This window comes from Pseudoliparis swirei, chromosome 7, assembly GCF_029220125.1.
Source record: "Pseudoliparis swirei isolate HS2019 ecotype Mariana Trench chromosome 7, NWPU_hadal_v1, whole genome shotgun sequence".
Lineage (NCBI taxonomy): Eukaryota > Metazoa > Chordata > Actinopteri > Perciformes > Liparidae > Pseudoliparis > Pseudoliparis swirei.
This window is the reverse complement of record NC_079394.1, coordinates 6,411,484-6,431,086: the sequence shown is the minus strand read 5'-3', so window position 1 is coordinate 6,431,086 and position 19,603 is coordinate 6,411,484. Positions and strand designations below refer to the sequence as shown.

The following is a 19,603-nucleotide window of genomic DNA, read 5'->3' as shown; positions in this document are numbered from 1 at the left end:
CTGTATATTAGATTATTTTCCCTTTAATGGGCTCCTGAGTCATACACTTCCAGTTGTCCTTTGCTCTCCACTGAACCCATGTGTAAAGAATGCGAATACAAGCGCAGACGGCACGGAAAAGTACGAGCAGATATGAAAAACTGCTTATGGAACTGTGATTTTGACGAGAGATTCGTGAATAAAAGGTTGGCAAAGAGATGTTTTCCACCGTGTGTGTGCTGTGATTCAGCAGGTCGACCACAGCAGTCATCTGGCTCCGTGGGACTGGAGCCACAAGTCTGATTGAGCGCAGCTGTGGAAGCACGCAGCACCGATTCCTTTGGAGGCGTCCCACATCTTCTGACCGAGGACCGAAAAACCCCTTTTCTCAGATCATTGCAACTATTTCAACATTGCAGCGCAGCGGCATTGCATCATAGCAACACAAGGGAGGCACATTTACGAGAATGTCTGTTTAATAATGCTTCCATGAGGTTTTTATTCAGATTTTTTTTCCAGACTGAAGTCTTGGATTCTGAGATTTTCAAGATCGTCTACACACAATCTGCCAATACGGTGCTCCAATTTAACGATGAAGCGCCAGAGGAACTTGAGAGGTTCACTAAACAACCTAAGATAGAATAGATAAGGTTACGTTTTATAGCTGATGCTTTAAAAGCTTACGCACTGAGACATATTTGTGTTAATCACACTTGAGCTTCTGCCACTGAACAGACTCCAGTTTATTGCATACATGGAGGGTATTTTGTTGAACTTTAATACATAAAACACTAATGCAGCACCTGTAAACTGCAAGATGCTCTTATAGCTTTGGTCCTTTTGATTGCAGATCTATCAAAGTGTGCACTCTAGTGGCTGAATTACAGAAAAAGCTATTTAGAAAAGCAGAGGGCCCACTACCAACCATATTGTCTCAATTCAAAATACTAATTAAATGAAATTTGGATTATTTAAAAAAAATGTCAGGGTGCAAATTAAAATCATGATTTGAGAGCTTTTCACCAAAGTGCATTGCACAAATAAAAGCTGCTCACAGCTGAAAGGAAACAGAAGTTGACAAATTAATTACTCGATAAAAAGAAAATCAAATTGCAACAAGTTTGTAAAACAATAGTCTTAGTTGAAAAAAAATGGGAAAATGTTCTGGTTTCAGCTCTCACACACACACTGGAGTTAGAAGACAGCACAGCCCAGTGTAAGTATTCCTTAGAAGAGCTCAAAGATTGAGAAATACATTCATTTTTAAACAGCATTTATTTAGCTTTCTCCATACAATACATTTAATGTACAACAGCACATACTGTATTCTGAAATAACTCAGTATAAAATAGGGCTTCTACAATCAAGGTAAAGTCATAAAATGCTCTGAGGGACATGACGACGGCAACAGGAAAACACCTTCATATAAAGCGCAGGATGTTGAGAGAAGTGCTCGTGTTGGAAGCAGAACTTCACACCACACCTCAGAGCATCCGACATCCTGCAAGAACCCGTTTTCTTCTTCTTCTCTTGGTTCTGTGTCACAACTTCCAAACAATGATAAACGCATACAAATATGATCTATTAAAACTGCTGAAAATATGACTTTCGGTAATATGAGAGGATAAATTAGGTCTCGTTTGGGTACTGAATATATACCAAGGTCAAAGCATACGACGTATTATGACTGCTTATCAAGTCTATATCTTCACAATCATATATATTGAACTGTTGGTGACTGTAAGACCGGATTGTTTCTGGTGTTTTCCGGACATCGAACACTTAAACACAGCAAAAGTATACTGTACCGTCACTGAAGCCACAAGAAAACCAGCTTATTTCAAACATGGTAAACATCAGCCAATTATATAGATAATTTAAAAAAGGACTTTACCATCTGCAGATGTGTGGGCTTATATAGTCTATAAATGTGTCTTTAAATAGAATACACGCAACATTGACCAGCTTTTGTGTTAGTTTGCTATTACGTAGTGCTTCAGGTGTTGAATATACATTATATAACATGTCCAATTAGCACGAGAGAGGGCCTAGGTACAAGGAAACATAAAAAGAGAGTCTGACTGACAGGCCAAACGAATATCAGGAGAGAAAGGAGATTTGTCTCAAGTCTTGAGGTAAGCAATGTGTTTCAGTATAATGCCCTACAGACAATCATACAGTTACAATCATTAATTCTCTATATACAAACTTCCTGATTTACATACACTGTACTGCTCCTCAGTTTAAAATGGAATAAAACTAAATGTGAGATCATATCCACGGTGCAATTCTTCTTCGGGGGAGGAGGGGCCTGTCTCATGAGGTGGGCGACAATGAACATTATGGCGATTGAAGATGGCCGCTTTCCTCTTGCATACGTCACACATACTATCAAATATCTACAACAGTGCAAATTTTCAGCTCGTCAGCTCATTTTTGAAGTTATACGGTCGAGAATGGCGATGACAAAGGTCAAGTATCTTAGTCGATGTTGACATGGACAATGTACATGCTTGTGTATGTCGATGTATATAATCCATTAGGCCTGCATGTTTTAGAAGGGGGGGGGACATCAACTCTGTTTACTGCATTACATGAATGGAGGAAGTCTACTATGGCACGGTGGATCAAAAGAAAGACAAACGAAAGAAAGGAAACCAGGATAAACCAGCGCTCTCCCCCACGTGGCTCCACTGGATGGAGGCACCGTTTTAACTGCGACCTCCTTAGAAGACACGGTCGAGCTCAAGGACACGTCGAGCCTCTCCCACATCTCTCCGAAAACAGACGGCGCGCCAATTAAACGTGCGTCTGCTGAAGGAGGCGTGAATGCAAACACTAAATAAATGTGCTATAGGAGTAACAGCTTGCGCACCAAAGCGACACGACGGACCGGAACTGAGACGCGACATCGACGAGCTTTACGAGGAGGAGGAGGAGCCTATAAGATGCTACAGTACTAGTGCTACCTGAACATGCTACAGATTGAGACTACACCGATGGGAGATGGTTTCACGTGAGCACGAAGCAGGAGCCAGCTTTGCCGAGGAGCTCCATCCATCCCAGGCCGCAAAAGCCGCTGAACGCAGCCGTGTCCAGAACCGACACTTTGTGGTTTTGCGTTTTAAAAAAGCAAAACCAACGAAGGTGTTCTTGGTTTGGGATAAATCGTGTCCTCAGAAATGTTATGTACCATTTTTTTTTTTTTTAAATGACAAAAAAGTACCGTCTTTGCAGCTCGATGGATCAAGTACTTCGTGAAGCTGGCTTATTGTGTGCAGAGGAAAGCACCCCATCTGTAGTCATTTCCTGTCATACGACACACACACACACACACACATTCGCTTGCACAAGCGCACAAACCCTGAAGTTAGGAACGATTTCTATCGCCACACAGCACTATCGTTTTGATTATCATCGAGTGAGAGCTGGGATTGCATTCTGGACCGTGCATCTCCGAGAAGAGGCGCCCTTCACCAATATCAGCTCTCGCACAAACACACCGGAATACATTTTGAACTGGTCAAATAAAATTACAATCGCATGCTTTATAAACGTAATGTGGAGAACGCTCATACCCGACCTTCCGCTTCAGCCGGGACCCGACCGAGCACCCAGACGCTTCTCCGTGGCTTCGACTGCCGACAGGTGAGGACTCGGGGGATTTTCCTACATTGTTACATTTCATAAAAACCCTTCTCAAGGTCATCAGCTTCACGACAACGTTCTGAACTGCTTTTATGACCACTGTGGAGTTTGGACAGCGGTCCTTTCAGAAAGGTCGAAAATTGTTATTTCTTAAATTATATAAAATATATCCCCCCATATTACGTGGGAGCTCTGGACTACGTCTAACAGACGCCACGAGGACACCAACAACTGGCTGTGCCTCCACACATCTGGACCATCCTTGCACATTTCATCCACGCTCCAACAGAGAACGCAAATCACACCTTCAAAGTCGACGGTGTGAGATATTTGAGGGCGGCATCGACTGGCATCTTCTTCTCCCCGCTCAAACTATTCCGTCACCTCCCCAGGTTTCCTCTCCGACGCTCTCCACTCGCGCCGAGAGAAAACCTGCTTCCCGTTTGCTCTGTCGAAGGGCGAGAACGTGTTAGTTCTCTCTCTCATGACCGCGAAGTGAACGGCGTGTTCAGCAACATGCATTATGAGCCGTCAGCTCGCGTGATAGAGATGCATGTTAGAGCGAGAGCGAACGGCGAGCTTGTGAAGAAGGCGCTCCGAGCCCCACGCCGCGATGTTATGGGACAAATGTGTCTTGGACTTCTAGGAAGGTAGAGTTAAACCAAGAGTTTGGCAGCTATCGATTTGGCTACTAAATCCACAGAAAAGTGCAACGATCGCTGTGTTTCTGACCGGCATCAGCTCTTTATACGACTGCTCCATGTTGTGTTTAAAAAAAAATAATGAAACATTTACAAAACAAAACCCAAATCGAACTCTGAAAGACCCTCAAGCTTTGTCTGGTCAAAGTGCAGCACCCCATCGTTAGTGGAAGGAGTGGAAGTGTTTGAATAGGTTCAGATAAGAGGTCCCAGATCGGGGACTGGTGGGGCTTGAGCTCCCCGAGAGGAAACCACGCACACACAGTGATTGATGTACTCACAAACAGGATCTCTCTCTCCCTCTCTTTCTCACAAACACACACACACACACACATACAGAAACACAGAGTCTAGCTTAGATGAGTCTGGCCTCTCCCTCCATGTCTGGCGGCAGTTCACACACTCCTGTGAAGTGCATCTCCTTCCCCTTGCCTCCCTGTCCCGCCCCGGCTCGGGCCCCCTGGGTGGGAGAGGGCTGTTGGGCCTGAGGCTCTGGCGACGTCCCCCGGCGGATTCCACCGGCCCGCCTCTCTTTCAGGAAGACCTCGAGTCGCCGCAGCATCTGCTTGGGGTTCTTTTTGGCAAACAGCTCCACTTCTGGAGGGTTAGAAAAACACAGAAAGTGTGCTACTCGTGCTGCGACGACGATCTGCGGTTGACTTTACTTCTGCAGTCGAATTTTGAGTTCAGCGCAAAGACCCGTGACTCATGTTTTTAACTAGGACCACTCGCATAACCGTCCAATAAATACCATCAGCGGTGAACTACGCAGTATTACAAGCTGCATAGTTTCCTATTTAACAGACTGATATGGATCTTGTCATTTAACTTTCAGGCTGATTAAATCTGGTTAAAAATCAGGGCAAACGCATGTACAGTTACAAGAATATTGGAACAATTTAGCACTTAGTTAACAATGTAGAAGTTTGTAATTTACACATTCTTCTTACTCGAGATTCCGGGGTGTTAAGCTAGTCGTGTCTTATGTAGTCGCTTTTATAGCCTTAAACACAGACGAGTAGCATATCTAGAGGTCTGGTAGGGTCACTTCTTTCAAACTCCACACCCACAGATATGATTTAGTTTTCAAACTTGTCTTATCCAGACCCAAACAACGGCGACTTTGTACCGATCCCTTGAGATAAGTTATCGGATTTCAGGCAGCTCCCACTGGAGCTAGAAAAGGCTTTATTCAGCAGTTTTCCCAAGTCCAGTAAACAGACTTTGATGTGTAAAATCGGTGGTTTTCCGATGCATTACGATATAAGATAAATGAAGAGAAACTCCAATTCATGCAACACTTTTACCGACATAAAATGCCTCTGCAACTGAAGGACAGATCTCCTCATTACAAATGAACAAACATCCTGTAAAAGTACCTCGAGTTCACAGAAACAGTACACCACTTTATTTACCTTTTAGTACAAAGCCAGAGTCAAGAATGGTCTTCTGTTGGGTCTTCCAAAGTTGGTAGAGGTGCAGATACGTGGCAACGTAGAACTCATTCAGCACGCCAACCACTTGCTGACGACGATTGCACTCCCTGGCGTGACCGAAGACAAAGTCAGTGAAGAGGGACGGTGGGACAAACACGCAGCACATCAATACTCAAGAGGCAACGACTGAGGATCGGTGACCTACTTGGACATGGCTTCCTCTCTGAGCACTTGCAGAGCGATGCGCGTCATGTTGATTGACATCACACAGAATGGAAAGTTCTAAACCAGAGAAAATAGAAAAGGAAATGTAGGTCCACACACAGTACTTATGGAGGCTGCAAGAGCAAGGCCTGAAACAAGCTCGTTTTGTAGCACATTTTATTGATCCCCGAGGGGGAATTCTCTTTTTTCGCTCTAGTTCCCTTTGCAGGGAAGACAACGGTCAGGGTCAGCTACTAAGTAGCACGCCTGGGGTGTGAGGTGTTTCAATGTCTCGTGAAATCGGATTCCAGAATAAAACACATGCATGCATGCACACATTAGCTGACTCTGCTGGCATGGGCGATTAAAGGCGATACCTGTGTAGGGTGTTGTGATAACTTGTAGATGTCTCTAGCCAGCGGCAGAGTCTCTGGGTCCATGACGAAGTACAGCGTATGCATCAGTCCAAGGAAACCAGTGCCACGTAAGTCAGTGGCTGGGTCGGTACCTGCAGCACAGAAAACAAACCAACTGAGACGATGCGACACATTGAGTCATGTTTGCGGTCAATTATTTTTGGATATACACTACCGTTCAAAAGTTTGGGGTCATCCAGACAATTTTGTGTCTTCCATGAAAACTCACTTTTATTTATCAAATTAATTGAAAATTGAATAGAAAATATCGTCAAGACATTGACAAGGTTAGAAACAATGATTAATATTTGAAGTATTAATTTTGTTCTTCAAACTTCAAGCTCAAAGGAAGGCCAGTTGTATAGCTTATATCACCAGCATAACTGTTTTCAGCTGTGCTAACATAATTGCACAAGGGTTTTCTAATCAGACATTAGTCTTCTAAGGCGATTAGCAAACACAATGAACCATTAGAACACTGGAGTGATAGTTGATGGAAATGGGCCTCTATACACCTCTGGAGATATTTCATTAGAAACCAGACGTTTCCACCTAGAATAGTCATTTACCACATTAACAATGTACAGTGTGTATTTTTGATTCATGTTATCTTTATTGAAAAAACAGTGCTTTTCTTTGAAAAATAAAGACATTTCTAAGTGACCCCAAACTTTTGAACGGTAGTGTACAACTATATTTTCTAAAATAAATAAATATAGCATCACACCGAGGCTTCCGGACTATCTTTCAATTAACGACCGCATTTATTTAGAGAAGCATTTCATACTGTAGAAATACCATGTATTGCATTGACAGTTGCTAATAAACCGTAACTTTCTTTAAAACTGACATTTGAACCGCTGTATCTATAGCGAAGTATGTCTCTTACCCTGAAAACCAATGTTTTCCCAGTGTGCTCCAAAGCGAGGACAGTCCAGCCTGCTGCCAATCAGCCTCTTATAAATGGTCTGGAGGACACGCATGTGGACTGCTTGGCTGTTGTCCACATGGCCTATATACAAATATGCAGGAGTGAAAATGAGTGGTTTATTGGACACACTCATAAATCTTACACATGGCAGGATGATTACACAAATAAGCCCAGAACACACACTCACACTGTGCGATGGCAAAGACCAAATCCCTCTCCTCCAGGAGTTCCCTGTGCAGCCGTGGCGGTCCGAAGAGGAAATGTGAAATAGCGGCCAGACCTGTCCTGCGTATGGTTGGCTGGATGTTCTTCTACAGATGGGGGTTGGGGCAGAAATACAATACTGCTTTAAAACTATAGTTAGCACCATCATTACAATTCTTAAGCAAGTCCAAAAGTAATCCACTTAAATCTCATGTAAATATTTGCATCAGGATGGCGAGACAAGAGCACTGCAATTTCATTTTAGTAAAATAATTACATTTTGGGCTGGAATTATGCAAGTCAGTCTTACCCACACTGTAAATTCTGTATTTCCCTTGGTGACAAGTGACGCAGGTTTATAAGAGATAGGTCATTACGTTATATTTATTTTAAAATGACGTTTTTAATTTGCGGTTGCTTGTGCCCGCTTTAAATGCAAACTTTAAGAAAATGATTCCCATCACTGGAAATAGTTTTACTGTGATATCAAACTCAAAAGTCTGCAAATAGCAAAACAAAGTGGTGGAAATATACATTTTGTTGAATGAAGCCTTTATTTGTTCCAACAAACCCTACTTCTGCGATTATTTGAGAGCTGGCCATTATTGAAATATCAGCTTCTATTTAATAATTTGGGGTTAGTCGTGTTCCTTACCAGCAAGTCCCCGAGGTCCGTGGTTTGGAAGTACTGCAGCGCTTCATTGAAGGAGATGAGCGGAGTTGGGTTTGAGTCCTCAGTGACAGCTGGAGGATATCACGTAAAAAGTTAATCTTTTGGAACAGCAACATAAAGACTAAAAAAATTAAATGGATCAACAATGCCGTCAGATTCCTAATGCAAACAGGTGATACAGCAAAGAAGCATCTGACCTGGTTGGACGTTCTCCAGAGCCTCCCACTCTTCTCGGGCCTTTTCCAACTCCACATTTTCCTCTGGAGAGAATTAAAGAAATAAGAAATAAGGCAACACGTCAAACTAAAACACCCAACTGGGTCACACACACAAACATCACCAGGAGCACAGGTGATGAGTATCTTCTCAGCCAATGGCCTGCGGTGCAATGGCCGACACCCATCAAATTCATTCTCAGTCATAAATCCTTCCTCTCCGACAGACCTGCATCACTCAGAGTGGACCACTGAGGCCCCGTGCCTCCTCCAAGCAGGCAACCTGCCCTCCTCAGGGAGGTTTTACCTGCAGCGGCTGCCTGGTATCTAGGATACACGCTCTCACATTCCGGTGGGAAGAGGATGCGAGACAAAGGGGAGGTTGTGTGAGAGCATGTGTGTGTTACCTTCAGGCTGAGGCTGGGTCGCTCCAGCTGTCAGGGTCTGCAGAAGACCATTCTGCTTCAGGGCTGAAATCTGGACCATGACCAAATTATGGATTATTTTACATTCAAGGGAGGGGCATGTTGGTTGCAGTGAGATGCTAATAATTCATTTTAATTACCGGCAGGGATCTGAGTGGTGCGTTGCCGTTCGTCTGGTCTTTGACACTATGACTAATCACGAGTCCATTCATGACCTGTGAAGACAAAAGTTTGAATTGTCAATGAACAAAGAAAAGACTTGCACAGAAAAGCAAACTTCAATGAATCAACGGAAGGTTATTTTTGCTCACAGGCTTATGGTTGGAGTGTCCATTGGTGATATCCTCTAATGGTTTACATTCACGGGGCAAACCATTCAGGCCCTAACAGGAGGCGAGCAACACAGAGCAAGATGCTTCAGACATGTACACAATGTCAGTGGCACAGCTTTCACTGCTTATAAAACTAATTGCATGCTTCTTTATCGTCACGTGTTGTAGCCTTGCCATCACTGTCATCTAAAACCAAGTTGTGAAAAAGATTTAGTACAATTAGCCAAATTACATCTCAGAAGTTGAACACTTGGAAACACTTTACTTATTCTGTTTTATTCGGAAGCTTTTTGTGTTGGTAGATTCTGGAATTTGAAGGTACACTTCCTTTGAGGAAAACCGTCCCTGCCCTGTTACGTTGCCAGCAGCCAGACAGGGGACATACTTATCCAACTGTTTACAAAATAAAAGCAGTAAACAGGGATAGAGACCAGGGAGCAATAATTAATGTTACGGCTAGAAAACCAAGCTGGGGATAAGGGAAATGCCCCGTCAGCTGCTGCCATAGCAACATGCCAAGCAAGCTAGACCAAAGATTACACTGAGAGCAGAGGGACAACTTTTGACCTTAGGCCTTAATTTAAACACTTCTTAAACAAATTAGCACTTCATTTGATATTAAAGTGTGGTATAGGAAAAGAAGACGTTTTCCAGCGGGTGACTAAATCAACGTGGCAACAGTCATAACACAGCACCTTTTTATGTGTTAATGGTTAAGTGCTGGAAACAAAAACCATGGCATGAGATTAAAGTGTGACACATTTTAGACCAAAGGTGAAATAATTTTACCTCAGTGTGGGATGCGACATCAATGTCTTCTTCCATTGCATATGAGTTGTATATGTTGGCTGGCAAGCGTGTTCCTGATCCTGGCCTCTAAAGGCTTCTGTAGTCATGGACTGAGATGGGCTGAGAAGCTGATGCATGGACCACCATGGTTTCGGTAGTGCACATTAGCAGTGGCTGCAGATATCTATGCTTTTCTCCTCATATACACAGAGAAGGCAATGTCCATAGTCACAAGTATGATTTACCAAAACTGTCACTTCCAGAAAAAATCCATATTGTGCACATCATATTATTTTCCTTTTCTGGGTCAGAGCAATGATGTTGTGGTTGAAATGACAGCTCGGTTTTATTAGCTCCTATAAAGTCCAAACTTGATTGTGTACACTGACGAGAATGTGCAGGTATCGGTGTACAAGAGCTGAAACAGGGAAATGGCTATCCATCAATGCACAAGTTTCCTGGAAACCTGCCTCCTTCCTCTTCTCCGCAGATCTGCTTGGCCAGTGCGTCCACTCCTCAGCCCCATCAGGCGTACACAGACGTTGGATAATGACATTGCTTTTCAGGGCTGGGCTCTCCCTGTCCGAGACACTTCATTTCTTTGGCACTCAAGACAAATCTAGTACGCACCTCGAGGTTACCAGTACAGTTGCAGTTTAATTCCCTTGACACAAAGCTGTGTTATGTCTTCAGCCTCACATGAAACAGCAGGACACATCCAAAGTAAGAGGTGAAGGTGTCCAGTGAGATGCGGCTCATGGATAGAGTTCTTGTATAGTCAGACTCCTGAGGAGGGGCTGTCATATGTACACAATATCTGAAAACTAGAACAAAAAGAAGGATTCAACTACACAAAAATGTTCCATAAATTGTACTTTAGTTGAACAAACATTAAGAAATTCACATTTTACATATATAACATACAGAAAGCTCATGTATTTTAATGTTAATGATTAAAATACCAAACAGCACAATCGTAAAAATAAATAGGACTAACAAAATAGAAAAAGCTAATTGCACATGAATCTTAATTGGATATTATATGAGAGGGGAATCAATTTTCAGCATCAAGTGCTTGTATTTGTAATACTTTGGTCATTTCACTTTGTCTTTTGTAATGCATGCCTTTCACTTGTAACAGAGTATCTTACATTTACATTTAGAAAGTTTCAATTAGAACGTCTCATGTAGAACGTTTCATTTAGAACGTTACATTAAGAAAGTCTAATTTAGAACATTGCATTTAGAACGACTCATTTAGAATGTTACAGCTAAAACGTTATATTTAGAACGTTGACATTTAGAACATTTCAATTAAAACGTCTCATGTAGAACGTTAAACTTAGAACGTTTCATTTAGAACAGTACATTTCGAGCGTTTACATGAAGAACGTTACATTAAGAACGTCTCATTTAGAACATTGCATTTGGAACGTCTCATTGAGAACGTTACACCCAGAACGTCTCATGTAGAACATTAAACTGAGAACGTTTCATTTAGAACAGTACATTTAGAGCGTTTACATTAAGAACGTCTCATTTAGAACACTTACATTTAGAACGTTGACATTTAGAACGTTACATTTAGAACGTCTCATTTAGAACATTGCATTTAGAGCGTTTACATTAAGAACGTCTCATTTAGAACATTGCATTTAGAACGTCTCATTTAGAACGCTTACATTTAGAACGTTGACATTTAGAACGTTGACATTTAGAACGTCTCATTTAGAACGCTTACATTTAGAACGTTGACATTTAGAACGTCTCATTTAGAACGCTGACATTTAGAACGTTACATTTAGAACGTTACATTTAGAACGTTACAGGAGCGACCGAACGTGCGCGAGCCAATATCATCGGTAGAAGCCGACAAGCTAGCATTATGTCAGCTAGCAAACCTCAGGCAAGCAGACGCAGCTACAGCTTCCCCTCAGACCGAGAACGCGCCACTAACGCACAGTGCACGCCAGACAGCCCAACGCGTGCAGCGAGCAGCTTCACCGTGAATGTCATGGCTATCAAGTGCAATGCAGCAGTCGAGACCTCGCTATCACAAGAAGAGCCAGCTGTCAGGCTAACTAACGGGCTAGCTGTAGCTCCACTGAACTGTAACGGGGATGGACTCTGTGCACAAATCCGACAGCACCAAACGGATTACTCGGGTTTTCTTTACAAGGTATATTAAAGAAACGCCACGAAACATTGCGTGCTGTGGCCTGTTAAGACTATTTCATGCGATATGAAGCATTTCAAAAGTACCTCAGTTTCTGACTGTTTCTCCCTCCAATCTCAGCTTCCCTTCCCCCGTCCAGTGGCCACGGTAATTTCAAGTGCATCATGGGAAGTGTGGTTCCCTGTCGGACTGTAGCTTAATTACGTCATTGTTCCCTCTCTCGCCGATATTATAAGCTGAGAGAATAGGACGTCTGCGACCTCGTTTTCTATCCACGCACAGATACTGTTATTTCCTTAGAATAAAGAGTTTAATTTGTTCCACTTTTTGCTATAAAACAAAGATGTCAGCTGATGTTTAGAGTTATTTCGGTCAAAGACAAATAGATGGAACCTGGATGAAACAATAAATATAGATGTTATGAGGGCTATCATCAGTAACAGGGATTCGATATGACTACCAGATGGCTTGTTTTGAATTCCTGTTCTTATTCCACTGCACTGGATCATTTCCCCTCTTCAACGCCTAATATTTCTCTGCTCCTCGCGTTACACAAACAATAGAACAAGATCTCCAAGTGGCAACAACTCTGCTCACATCTGCTTATGTTAAAATGTTGAAGGGTTTCAAGCAGATTTCAATTTGTACCCATAGGATATTCTTTGAAGGAAATGTTGTTTGTTTTTCATTTCACAAGGCAGCCCTTAGAACCATGCTGCTGAAGTTTATTTTATTTAGAAAATAATGAAGTCATGGACAATGCTGAGGTCCTAAATTCTCAAAATGATTCTGAACTGGGCTACAGCTCACCCACTGTTTCACCGCAGGAACTTCTTTCCGGCTTCATCCTTGTCTGTCATAATTGAACAGAATAATTATGCAGCCTTGATGACAAATATCTTGCAGCCAACCTAATCATGTGAGACAGAAAGTGAGACCGTTACTCTTAAAAGTGGTCCTGGCCCCTGTAGTCTGCACTACATCCAGTAAAGTGAGTTGTACATCTTGACACACAAAATAAGGAAAAATGTTGCACACATGGTAAAAAAAAAAGAAAGAAAAGATTTCCTGTTTGCGATGAAATGACTCGATCTTGTGGAATGTGCTGCTGGCCCACGCTGAACCTCACTGTGCCAGTCTTCTCACACACCGAATGGCCAAACACCTGCTCGTTCTGGCAGGCTGTCAGTCCGAAAACCCATCGAACAGGGAGACATTTTTATGAACTATATTTCTCATGGTTTAAAAAAGATCCTTTAAATCCATCCATCTCCTCCCTGTCTAAGGAATGATTGTGCAATTGCTGTGTAAATTCCAAGATGAGTTTGAGGCTTTCAGTTTATCTTTTTCTTCTTCTTATGGAATCTCTGCTCCTCAAAGTCTGCGTGACCAGTGTGTGGACTATGTTTTTCTTTTCTTAAGCACGACCATTGAAATGTTTTATGAGCTTTTATTCAGGAATGGGCAGAGTAATCATTCTCCAAATCACTTTTCCAACAGCATAATAAAAGCATAAAAACATACATACCAACGACATTGCATTTGTTTATTCACTTGGCAGTCATTGTACTGTAATGCATCAGCGCAGCATCAATAAATAAAACACTGAAATAAAAGTGCAATTTCACAGCAGAGGGAGGAACAATAACTGTTGTGTTATCAGAAGGAAACAGCGTGCAGTTTTACTGCTCACACTGACTCAATGTGTCCGCTAAGGTAGAGTGGAGGGATATGAATGAATACGTTTCATGACAGATTTTCTATTGAGAGGGGCAAGAAAAACACACATTTGACAAATGAAACCAGCATTCGTGCTCAGACTTCAAAGATCTCAGACAAGCATCTTCGTCTGATCTCCTTAATACACTTGCTTCGGCAGTTATAAGCTGATGTTTGATTTTTTTTTTAATGAGCACAGTTTGCTCCTCTGCCACTGTTAAGTGCACTGTGCCAAAGCTCAAGAGGCATCTTGTGTCAGCAGGCATGAGCCATCTCCATAGAAACATTATTAGCCATCCTTTGCCTGAGGTGGTTGGCAAAGTCCACCTGCGTCTGAGAGAGCACTTTGTTTACGATCGCCTTCGGGATCCAGCCCTGCGCACGACGAAGACGAAGGCAATGGCAATGTTAGATTGTGTAAAATGACGTTTGGAAATTCACATTGTTACTTTTAGTTCTTTAATATACACGACCGTTCAAAAGTTTGGGGTCACTTAGAAATGTCTTTATTTTTCAAAGAAAAGCACTGTTTTTTCAATAAAGATAACATTAATCAGAAATACACTCTCTACATTGTTAATGTGGTAAATGACTATTCTAGGTGGAAACGTCTGGTTTCTAATGAAATATCTCCATAGGTGTATAGAGGCCCATTTCCATCAACTATCACTCCAGTGTTCTAATGGTACATTGTGTTTGCTAATCGCCTTAGAAGACTAATGTCTGATTAGAAAACCCTTGTGCAATTATGTTAGCACAGCTGAAAACAGTTATGCTGGTGATATAAGCTATACAACTGGCCTTCCTTTGAGCTTGAAGTTTGAAGAACAACATTTATACTTCAAATATTAATCATTATTTCTAACCTTGTCAATGTCTTGACTATATTTTCTATTCAATTTTCAATTCATTTGATAAATAAAAGTGAGTTTTCATGGAAGACACAAAATTGTCTGGATGACCCCAAACTTTTGAACGGTAGTGTATTTCAATACGGATCAGTGTGGTTACTGTGGGAAATAAAAGGCACATACCTTAAGATCTATACTTAGTAACCAGGTGAACTTGGTCTTATTTGGGTCTTCAGCACACGGCTTCATCACTATACAGGTCGGGCCGTTCTCCGCCCTTAAAAATGAAGAAAAAAAATCAATGTACAACGTCAGTTTAAACTGCATGGAATATTCTCATCCATCCAGTGCCCATAAATAGTATATTTACTCCAAAGATAAATGCTTGCATGTATTATACAACAGGTACATTATTTCCTCCTCGGGTGAGAGCTCACCTCACCACACCCCTCTGCTCCGGCATATTCGTGTGCTGAGTTGACATTCCTGCCAGGAAGCAGGTGGAGCCCCGGCGCTTGACACAGCGGACACTGACAAAGTCCCTCGGCCCCACCACATTGCCGGGTGTCTCTGCAGAAACCTCATGGGTCACCATTGTGTCCTGGCCTATCTTTTGAAGGATCTGTGGGATGCCATAGTGAAAATATATCAATGTTCTTGGAGTGATATGCTATATGTCTTGTTGAGAAACTTCATTTTAGGGGGCATCATTTAAAGGGATCCCTGTTCATATTCCAACACATATGCTGCCTCTCTCTTACCTTAACCTGTTTGACGTTAGGGTTCCACTCCCCCATCTGCTCCATATTTCCCACCAGCTCCTGGTAAATACGATCAGGGTGTTGCTCCAACATCACCTCCAGCTTGAACACCTTCCCAATGTCAGGCAACACCTTACTCAGGACTTTGTCTCCATTTGCCTGAGGAGGGGTGAAAAGAAGTAATTTAAGGGCTTACATATTTTCGTTCGCATTAGAGAACATATTCAGTGGATGATGTCACATTATCTTTTCTCATCACTGTTGAGACCCCCAACTTTAATCACAAGGGGTCAACAGCTGTAACTTTTGAACTTATAAATACTCGGTGAAATGTTCTTCTGTCCTGTGGGTCTCAGAACTCACGGCTAGAGTTTCAATGGTCCAGCCGTCTTGTTCGCTGAGGATGCTGATGGCCTTCTGCAGTGCATCCTCTCCTTGCTTCAAGTAAGACATCTCCTCCTCGTTGTACCCCTCTTCTTCTTCAATCCGAGAGCCTTCGATGTAAAATGTGTCAGTCAACCTCCACGAGTATGTTTCTATATTTTTCTGTCTGATACTCAGTGGCAGCATTATTTCTATCTGTCGAGACGTGTCACAACTCACTAAGGAGGGAGCTTCGTCGGCGGACCTGGCTGATCCAGTTACTGGGGCCTGGACCTGCCAGTCTGTTCAGCTCATGGTGGATGGCCACAATGGCATTATTCCTTAAACCTGTGAGGCAAAGGCGAAAAATACACAGTTACTACACTTTTAAATCCATTGGTTGCACATGCAGTATATAAAAAGAAGACAATCACAAGAAAAGAAGATAACAATATAAGTTTTAGCTTTATTCTTCCTTCATTTTTTCATTCAGCCCCACTGATCCTCAGCTCTATGCAGAAGTCCACTACGAAAATGTGTGATTTTGAGCATGAAGTAAAAAGAAAATCAAGCCCAGTCAAGATTGCTCGTCAGCCTAAACAGAACTGTCTCACTCACCTGTCATGTTCCTTGTATGGCGATAGGAGATGCCAGCACACAGCTTGAAGGTTGCAGGCAGCATTTTCTGTTATAGGAGTTTGTTGCAGCTTTAAGTGAACGACAAAAGTGTAAAAGCGAATAAATCACAAAGGTTCAATATTTGGCTGAGCTGTAAAACCTCTTGAAAGGAGTCAACCGCTGTACAGAAGACTTGGATTTTTAACTGTGGAGGTTTGAAAGTGTCTGTATATATAAGAGCAGTACCCACAAGGCCGCCGGGCTATCGCCACGTAGATAAACACACACACACACACACACACACACACACACACACACACACACACCACTGTTCCAACGGCCATGTTGCCAAGGTTGCGTAGCGGAAACGAAGAGCATGTCTCAGACTCTCACAAACACTGTGTCAGATAACGTCCGGTGCCCGGGCCCACTGCATTACTCACACATACACACACCCACACACCCACACACACACACACACACACACACACACACACACACACACACACACACACACACAAATGCACACACACATTCACAAACATTCTCATACTAGTGGGTGATATAGGCGAGACAGCCTGTTTTTAGTGATGGATGTACCTAAAAGGGAGGTCAGTGGGAGAGACCCTGAGTGACTCATCCATCCCTTAATGGTCCATTACAGCCTAAACTCATTGGAATTTGAGGAGAAAAAGAATCCATTACATTTGGCTTGTTTCTTCCTTGTTGGATAACTTAGTATGACCTGGAAGCAAATCTCTTGTGTTATGTTCACTGCATGACAATAACCAGCCATTATCCTAATGTTCTGTATGTGCTCTTTGAGCCTTCAGGCTCTCTTTAACGTCTAAAAAAAACATGTTTTATCAACTTCATACTTCCAGATTTGTACTTGATTTTATGAGAATTGCTTATAAAGATGATTTTAAACTCATGACATGGTTATGAAGCCCACTGCAGGAATAAAAGCATCGCTATATATATACACTGTACAGTATACATATCAGGGACTGGTGTTGACAGTGTTACTTGAGTTTTCATAACAGTTTGTTCATATAAAGTCTAACGGGAAGACACATCACTATGGAACTAACATGTATTTGTCATGAATCCAATATTTTGAGAATTTCCTCCAGCAAATGCTGGTGTGAGTCCACTATATATACATATTTATGTACACACACTCAGGCTCTCCTTAAACACGATGTTTTAGATCCAGTTTTGTTGTTGTTACATATTTGGATAACAGCTCGGTTTTAGGTAACATATCATGTAGGCTACAATATGCTCAGTCAACCTACCCTTTAAAAGTGAAGGTTAAACAAAACTACTCGGTGAGGGTTTAATATTGTCCAACAGCAGCCCAGTCAGTTTTTCCATGGCGGTTAGACTTGTCAAACACATCAGATTTCATAATACCGACATCCAAACATCAGCCTCATTATTCTGCTTTCGGCCTCTGTTAGTGAGATTAAATCACTCTCTTGATGTTTTTCCAAACGGCTTGCTTCATCATCCAATAGCGCAAACCACGATTTGTTAATAACATGTTTTGCTGCTCGTATATTTTGACAACCTTGCTAACTCCGTCCAAGCACAATCCAAACTATCTAACATCAATATTGCCCCAGAGGGCTGCACGTCAAACATGCATTCAGAGTCAACAGTGCACATGACCACAGGAATGGAAAACTGTCAAGAGAGTAGCAGGCCATCTGATTAGTCAACAGAGAAAACAGGAACATATTAATAAATCTTAAAAAAAGACTGAAGTCACCTTAACCTGCAACCTCACGTCCCTCTGGCTCGATGGCAGAAGTATCCATCAGTCACTCTGGCCTTCTGCAGGGTGAGTTCTCTCGTTTAATATGGGAACACACAGGCCTCGTAGTATCTGACCCATTACTCAGCCACAGTGGACAGGCCATGTCTCTGGCCCAGTAAAGCTCTTTTTTTTCTGAGACAAAGAATTAGGTGTTAAAGTGGGTGATATACTTATTTCTAATGGCTCCCTATTTGAAAAGAGCAGCATTATGTTTTAATGAGCAAACTGCATTTTTCTAATGTGGCTCTCACACTGGTCAGGGTTTAAGAACCTAGAGAGGGTTAAAAGTTGTTTTTTTAGAGTGTCTCTGAGAAGTAAGTGCAAACAAAAAACACTTTAATAAATGATGTGGGTTACAGTCTTAACACCCAAAGAGGCTTGTTGGATTTGATATTGATATTGGAACATAGTTTTTCATATCTTGTACACCCATGGGGCATGAAGTAATGCATATAACATCTTCTTGAAGAACAGATAAAGTTCTGTTAATAAATATAGCGGGCGACAACAGGTCTTCATAGAGGAAAGGTCTGTCTTAAAACAAGTTAGACCCATAAGTACGTCATAGCCTTTTCAGTATGAAATATTCTCTTTGTTCTTCCACACGTCGTATTTTTTGCTGAATTTGGAAATAATCCTCTTGAATTTTCAAACTCAAACTCCAGAACCCTCATATCAGTTTGGTTAAAATTTTGAAATATATTTTCACTAGAAATGTGAAACAATGAACTATCCTTCAGATAAAGCGAGGTATGGACTCTCAGCAGGTATAATAAGTGAAACTCACCTTATGATGCACCAGCACAATCATGTTATACTAGATCTGTACCATATGAGTGTGTGAAGATATATTGTATTCCTGGTTCATAATCATGTTATTAGTATTGCAAATAATAATACTGTGAAACTGTATAGCACACAATACTATGTGGTATTGCGTGCTAGATTATGTAGAGTATTGTGTCACCGTGTATTTGAGCACTTTACTCTCTACAGTTTCATTAAAATGAAGAACTCTAAGAAAATGGTGAATAGGAAACTATGATCCCCAATCCTTTTTGCTGTATTTTAATATGAACAAGGACATAGTAGTTGGGCACATGGACAAAAGAGACAAATAAAGACAGTCAAACTGTGGAGTACTCAAACTATAGAACAGATTTTATTGGGACTTGAAGGACACAGTGGGTTTGGCTTTCACATGCACTCAGCATCACGTTAAGAAGGAGAATTCCCTCATCGATCCTTTCCAGCCTTCCGAAACGGTGTGAGTCTGTGTGTGTTTGTGTTGACGCGTTCCCCAGCTAAACAAACAGAGCATGAGTCAGAGAACAACA

General features: G+C 41.9%; 2 protein-coding genes across 2 annotated transcripts; both read right to left on the bottom strand.

Annotated features, from left to right (window-relative positions):
• Positions 1-1,235: 1,235 nt before the first annotated feature.
• On the bottom strand, positions 1,236-12,249 carry elmod3 (ELMO/CED-12 domain containing 3). The gene is made up of 13 exons (XM_056419612.1): positions 12,216-12,249; positions 9,954-10,777; positions 9,144-9,215; positions 8,973-9,047; positions 8,815-8,884; positions 8,390-8,452; positions 8,175-8,263; positions 7,503-7,626; positions 7,274-7,396; positions 6,346-6,476; positions 5,970-6,046; positions 5,744-5,871; positions 1,236-4,925 (listed from the first exon to the last, which is right to left on the bottom strand). The coding sequence occupies exons 2-13, from the start codon at positions 9,987-9,989 to the stop codon at positions 4,684-4,686; spliced, it is 1,230 nt and encodes a 409-aa protein (XP_056275587.1). The 5' UTR covers positions 9,990-10,777; positions 12,216-12,249; the 3' UTR covers positions 1,236-4,683.
• A 1,316-nt stretch (positions 12,250-13,565) lies between these two features.
• On the bottom strand, positions 13,566-16,603 carry star (steroidogenic acute regulatory protein). Its single transcript, XM_056419203.1, has 7 exons — positions 16,442-16,603; positions 16,064-16,171; positions 15,824-15,954; positions 15,461-15,619; positions 15,137-15,321; positions 14,883-14,976; positions 13,566-14,223 (listed from the first exon to the last, which is right to left on the bottom strand). The coding sequence occupies exons 1-7, from the start codon at positions 16,503-16,505 to the stop codon at positions 14,104-14,106; spliced, it is 861 nt and encodes a 286-aa protein (XP_056275178.1). The 5' UTR covers positions 16,506-16,603; the 3' UTR covers positions 13,566-14,103.
• Between the last annotated feature and the right edge of the window lie 3,000 nt (positions 16,604-19,603).